Source organism: Kogia breviceps, chromosome 17 (assembly GCF_026419965.1).
Source record: "Kogia breviceps isolate mKogBre1 chromosome 17, mKogBre1 haplotype 1, whole genome shotgun sequence".
Taxonomy (NCBI): domain Eukaryota; kingdom Metazoa; phylum Chordata; class Mammalia; order Artiodactyla; family Physeteridae; genus Kogia; species Kogia breviceps.
In genome coordinates, this window is record NC_081326.1 from 23,015,039 (window position 1) to 23,021,198 (window position 6,160).

Consider the following 6,160-nt stretch of genomic DNA (forward strand, 5'->3'; position numbering starts at 1 on the left):
GAAAGATCTGGACAGGCACTCTGGTTCTGCCACTCTGCAAACTTTCCCTGCCTTATTTCTCTTTCAGAAAGTTGGGATAATATTCTTCAGCAAAAATCTAGTGGAGATCAGTTAATGGATATAAAGGAGCCAGGAAGTACAGCATCCAGCAAGGAGGCACTCAGTAAACGGACCTTACCCCCACCAAGCTGGCTACCCTCTCCGTGCAGCAACTTCTTCGCCTCATCCCAACTCACTCCCACAGAAAACCAGGAGCACAAAGTAAGATACTGAGACAAGCACACTTTGAAAAGTATGACGTTCTACATACTAACACAGGGTATTATTATGATTAAAGGTGAAGAGGAAAAGCGCTGGAATCTAAAGACTTGGGAGCCTGAGGGGAAACTGAGAATATAAATAATAAAACATACTTGAATGAGAACATTTAATAGCAGTGGTAGTCACTTAAGCTGATACCTGCTACAGAGTCTGAGTTTGGAAAACCGACTTCCTGGGACATCTCCATCCACCCAGCACTTTCTGATAAGATGGTCTAACTCAACTCAGGTATACACCCATCCTGAGGCCCCATTTGGTCCGGGGAGTGGCCTGAGGGTGGGGAGAACAGGTTGTCTCAGGAGGATGTGGGATGCGGGTTTGCCCCCTGTCTGCGAACAGTGACTAGTGAGGCAAAGAAGTTTATCAATCGATCAGTCAAACTACCGATCAATCAGTTCCTGCCATTGGAGCGGAGCGAAGGCTAATCGATTCTTTGGGGGTGTTTTGAACGGGAGACGGGCGGCAGCTTGACGTGGGATCGGTAGGCCGCGTCCGCCGGTAGGCCCTCTGGCTTCCTGGGCGTAAGGAGGCGCGGGAACGTGCAGGGGCTGGCGTCCGGTGTGGCGTGGAGCGCGCCGGGCGAGTCCCTGCTTGCAGGAGGAGCCGGAGGAGTCCTCGCGGCCGGGGCAGGTGGAGCGGTTTGCACTTCTTCGCCCCCGGAGCGAGGCCCGAAGGCGGGGGTGGGGGGGGTGGGCGAGCGAGGCACTCCTCTCATTGGCCGCCGTGCGCCGCCCCGCGCGCGCTCCGCCTTTATAATGCAGCCGCGGTGGCCTGGCGTCCGCGCGCCAGGTTCCCGGCATCTGACCCTCCTTCGCTTTCTCTGCACGCTCGCCCGCCCGCGCCCACCATGGCCACCATTCAGCAGCTGGTAGGAAGATGGTGCTTAGTAGAGAGCAAAGGCTTTGACGAATACATGAAGGAAATAGGTGAGGTTCCCCACCATGCGGCGCTGCAACGTGGCACGTGTATGTCTGTCTGTCCCTAGGTCCCCTTCGGCGTGCTGGGCTCAGAGGCTGGGCATGCTTGGCTGCCTATCCCCGACGCCGTTATCCTCTGCCACCTGGGTCACGGGCGAGCGGCGCGGAGAGCGTGGGCCCCTCGATCTGCCCCGCTCTCTGCTGCTTAACCCCCGGGCGCCACCGCACTTGCTCCCTGCCTTTAGCGCGCTCACCCCCCCACCCCAAACTTCACTTCTTTCGAACCCTCCGGGCAGCCCTGTTAACTTTCCCAATTTTTCTTTCTCCACCACTCGTCCTCTCCGTCCTCCCACTCGCAATCGCTCCGTCGTGGCCGCACTCACTCGCCTTGCCCACCCTGCCGCATCTTTGTTCCTAGATGGCGGGCGGGGTCCCCTCCCTCTTCTCCACGGGGACGCGGTTTCTAGCAGAAACCCTTTAGAGGGTCTGAGCCGGGCTACTGACTCAGCTTCCATTCCGCTCTCGGCTGCATCTCTCCTACCCGCAGGTCCCCCACCCGCCCTCTCCGGATGCGCCGGGCCCTTTGGGTTGGCACGGCTCCCCGGGGAGCATCGGGGGATCCTCGCCTCCGCTCCCCAGAGCGGCGCCCAGAGGCGTGGCACTGGCGGCGCTGCCCTGTTGACGGGTGGCCTGTGGGAGGAGCGCAGTGAGGTTGACTGTGCCCGGGGATGGGGAGGCAGTGCGGCGCGGCCCTGGCCTCTGCATCTAGAGGGTGGAGGGCAGAGAGGCTTTGCGGGGAAACCCGCGGTCAGAAACAGCCGGTCCCTCCTGCGGCTGCTTTCCTACCACATCCAAGATGGCTGTGGCTTTGCAGAAGGCACTTGACTTGTTAAAAGCCTTCCAAGGAAGGAAGAGTCTCTGTAGGAAGATTCAAGTTGTCACTCAAAATAGTGCGGAATTTTCTCCTGTCTTTTTCCTGAGCCGGTGACAACGATTGCATGCTGGTTGAGACACTCGGTAGATTGGCAAACAAAGATGAACCTTTGTCACAGGCCCCTAGGACATGGGATGGTGAAGCATGGCAAAGATCCTATCTGAGACAACTGCTGAGACTAGGGGATGCTTTAGAAGCCGCCCTCCCACAAATGTTAACATGACTGCTTTCTGGTGCAGAAGTCGCTACAGAGACCTAGGCCCTGAGGTACTTCAGAAACACACCTTCCCTAACCTTTATGCAAGACAGTGGCTGCTTAAGGCTGGTTCTGTGGTGACGCTTGAGTGTCTTTGCAAGCCTGTGAGTAAAGCCACCTAACGTACTCAAATCGAAGAAACACATTTGTGTTTGTTCACGTGTGTGAGGACCAGAGAAGGCTGCTTCTCTGCCCATTGAAAGCGAGAATGTGTTTATCAGATGGCTGGTTTCCAGAGTTCTGGAGTCATGAAGGTTGTCAAGGCTCAATTCATTAGAGAGCAATCAAGGTGTAGGAAGAGCAGAGCCCGCAACGTTTCAAGCCTGGCTGAGCGCTCATCGTCAAGTCAGTTACTCTTGTTTAGGTTGTAATCTCCTCATTTGTGAAACCGAGATTTCGCCTAGAGCTAAGTTTCCTACTAAATGTTAACATTAAGGGGAAATGCACAGATTATAAATTAAATATATCAATACAGTAATTGAGTTACACAGTTCTGAAATATTTAGTCTGTTTGAGGGTAAGATTTTTCCTGTTTGCTAGCATTATGATTGTGCAGTTAACTCTCAAAACTTTGTGTAATTTGAGTATCTCGGGATCAATGTTGATTTTGTATAGTCTGCTAATGAAATATTTATGAGGGGCCTTTTAGGTGCCAGACTGTGTGCTGGAGTCATAGAATACAACTGTTGGCAGAATTGAGGACATTGTAGAAGTTCGGATATCTTCCCTAACTTTCTGAGAGCCAGCAGAGCGTGGTGGCTGAGCTATGCATTGTTGGTTCCCAGCCCCCTCCCTCGCTAGCTGAATGAGCTTGAGTAAGTTACATGAGTGCCTCACTCTCTCATCTGTAAAATGGAGACAGTGTATCCACCTTCCACAAGATTGTTGGTAAGGCTGCCATGAATAATCTATGTCAAGTATGAGCTCCTGGTGAGCACTGTGTGTGCGCGGTTGTTATTGCTAAGTGAATAGGTGAAAATATGCACAGCATAGTGATTACAGTTGAATTGCTGCTTTTGTTATGTAAACTGTACCTTTGGCCCTCCTGTTGTTTAACATGATATAACATTCTACAGGAGTGGGGATGGCTCTGCGAAAAATGGGTTCAGTTGCCAAACCGGACTGTATCATCACGTCCGATGGCAAAAACCTCACCATAAGAACTGAGAGCACTTTGAAAACAACACAGTTTTCCTGCATCCTGGGAGAGAAGTTTGAAGAGACTACAGCTGATGGCAGAAAAACTCAGGTCAGTCCTAACTTATAATATCACAGAAGCTTCTAGAATGATAGATTCTATTAATAACAGTCTTACTGCTTCCAGGCAAGAACTTAATGAAAAAGTCAGAAGTTGTTTTATGAGTTGCGTTTTGACAAATTAGTGAAAGTACCAGCTTCACAACATAGTCTATTTTGTAAAAAATAGTTTAAGGGACACGAGAAAGAGTGCGTATCTCTTATGTGCATCTAGATGGAAAAGCATAAACTGTATTATGAATGAAATCAGTATGAGCTAATGAAGTAGACTCAGAAGGGAAAAGATGAAAAAATGTTGGTTAAGGAGGTTATGAGTCACAGAAACTCTCTTTTTTTGTGCTTTGGAAGATTAAAGAGTATACTTTATTTTGGCAGACTGTCTGCAACTTTACAGATGGAGCATTGGTTCAACATCAGGAATGGGATGGAAAGGAAAGCATAATAACAAGAAAACTGGAAGATGGGAAGTTAGTGGTGGTAAGTGTCTGACATCTTGTATCTTATTGGGCTTCTTGTCTGAATTCATAGTTCACATAGGTGTGAACTGTATCACTGATCATAAGCACAAGAACTAGGTTTGGAAAGAAAAAACCTGCAAAGTAACAAGGTAAATACAAAACACTAATAACTAAGAAGGCCCTTTGTAGAGATAGAGAAGTGAGATGATGTACTAGAGGATGTAGCAGGAGCTGGGTTTAGTCCATGCTTTGCTGCTACATTTACAGTACAGGCACACTTCAGAGATATTGCAGGTTCGATTCCAGACCACCGCAATAAACTGAGTATCACAATAAAGTGAGTCATGTGAATTTTTTGGTTTCCCAGGGCATGTAAGTTATGTTTATGCTATTATGATAAGTGTGCAATAGCCTTATGTCTGAAAAAACAATATGCATACCTCAATTAAAAAGTACTTTATTGCTAATAACTGCCCCCAAATTACAATAGTAATACCAAAGATCACCAAAACCAATATAATAATAATGAAAAAGTTTGAAATATTGTGAGAATTACTAACATGTGACAACACAGACAAGAAGTGAGCAAATGATGTTGGAAAAATGGTGCCAATAGACTTGCTCAATGCAGGGTTGCCACAAACCTTCAATTTGTAAAAAAGTGTCTCTATAATCTTAGGCATATGTTTTTCTGCTTCTTTAATATGAGGAATAATATTTGCTGAGACTGAATGAATAGTTTAGATATGGCAAATCAATATTTAGTTTTCAGTTAAGCATATGCACGTCATAAGCAAAATAACAGGTTCTAGCTTTTCAAACCCAGGAATCCTAAAGTGCATTTTCTTTGTCTAAGAAGTAGATTACAATGTTTTGTAGGATTGTGGTCCTAGCGTTTAACTGACACCATTGCTCTGTGTTGTAAGACTAACCTGACTCTTCTAATATCACTCTTTCTCCTAGGTTTGTGTCATGAACAATGTCACCTGTACTCGGATCTATCAAAAAGTAGAGTAAAAATTTCATCATCATTTTGGATAGGAAGCTGCGAGGATGAACGAGCTCAGTTCAATGAGCAAATCTCCTTACTGCTTTTTTTTTCATTACTGTGTTCAATTATCTTTATCACAAACATTTTACTTTAACTATTTCAAAGTGTTGGTTTAATTAGGATCATCTCTTTGCTTAGTAAATAAATCTGTTTGTGCTATACCAGTTTGCATGTTTTTTTAAGCTTTATAGGAATTTAGTGATGAGTTTTAACATTGATGAATGGGATAAATTCTGGGGTAGCCTTGAGGTTACCATATTGAGATTATATTTTAGTAATTTATATGTAGAGCTACTTCTGTGGCAAATAAACGACCAATCATTAATCTTGCCCTATGCTATTTGAACTTTGTATCAACTCAAGAATCTTAAATTTGTGGCAGAGACTGTTCTCATTGAAAAATAGCTACATAAATAAACTTTATAATTTAAATATTAGAATGAAGGTTAAATCACCATCATTGACTAATAATCATACTTTTAATAGTGTGCTTATAACTATTACTCAGGAATTCTGAGCCAGAAATTCATTTAATAAACTTTCTGGGGACCTACCACGTGCTAGGCAGTCTTCCAGAGGTTGAGGTATATCTGAACACAAGGACAAATCATTGCACTCACTGTGACAAGAAACACTCAGCTTTGAAAGCACATAGTGTGCTCATTAACAAAAGCCATAAAAGTAATTGAGCTCTGAATGAAATACTTGTGTGTATATATAAAGAATAACTAGAATTCTAGTGACTCCTGTCCTATTTCTCAAGCCAAATAACAAATATCTGCAATTCACATTTGGAGAAATTCCTATAGGCACTGGGCTAAAACTATGTACATGATCCTCAGAGCAATACTTAGGAGAGCTAGTAACATTATCTCTGTGCTGCAAATAGGAAAATAGGTTTTTGACTACCTAACTTGTTCAAGGACATAGGAAGCAGGAGAGTTGGAGTGGGAACCTACAACTCGT

General features: G+C 45.5%; 1 protein-coding gene across 1 annotated transcript; it reads left to right on the top strand.

Moving 5' to 3' along the window:
• Positions 1-892: 892 nt before the first annotated feature.
• Positions 893-5,355, top strand: FABP5 (fatty acid binding protein 5). Its single transcript, XM_059043602.2, has 4 exons — positions 893-1,247; positions 3,505-3,677; positions 4,061-4,162; positions 5,107-5,355. The coding sequence occupies exons 1-4, from the start codon at positions 1,169-1,171 to the stop codon at positions 5,158-5,160; spliced, it is 408 nt and encodes a 135-aa protein (XP_058899585.1). The 5' UTR covers positions 893-1,168; the 3' UTR covers positions 5,161-5,355.
• Positions 5,356-6,160: the final 805 nt, after the last annotated feature.

What these genes read in the sequence shown, in the direction of transcription:
- FABP5 (XM_059043602.2), top strand. Translation starts at nt 1,169, where the DNA reads ATGGCCACCATTCAGCAGCTGGTAGGAAGATGGTGCTTAGTAGAGAGC. An exon ending in CGAATACATGAAGGAAATAG is followed by an intron (nt 1,248 to 3,504) that starts GTGAGGTTCCCC and finishes AACATTCTACAG; the next exon opens with GAGTGGGGATGGCTCTGCGA. An exon ending in CTGATGGCAGAAAAACTCAG is followed by an intron (nt 3,678 to 4,060) that starts GTCAGTCCTAAC and finishes TTATTTTGGCAG; the next exon opens with ACTGTCTGCAACTTTACAGA.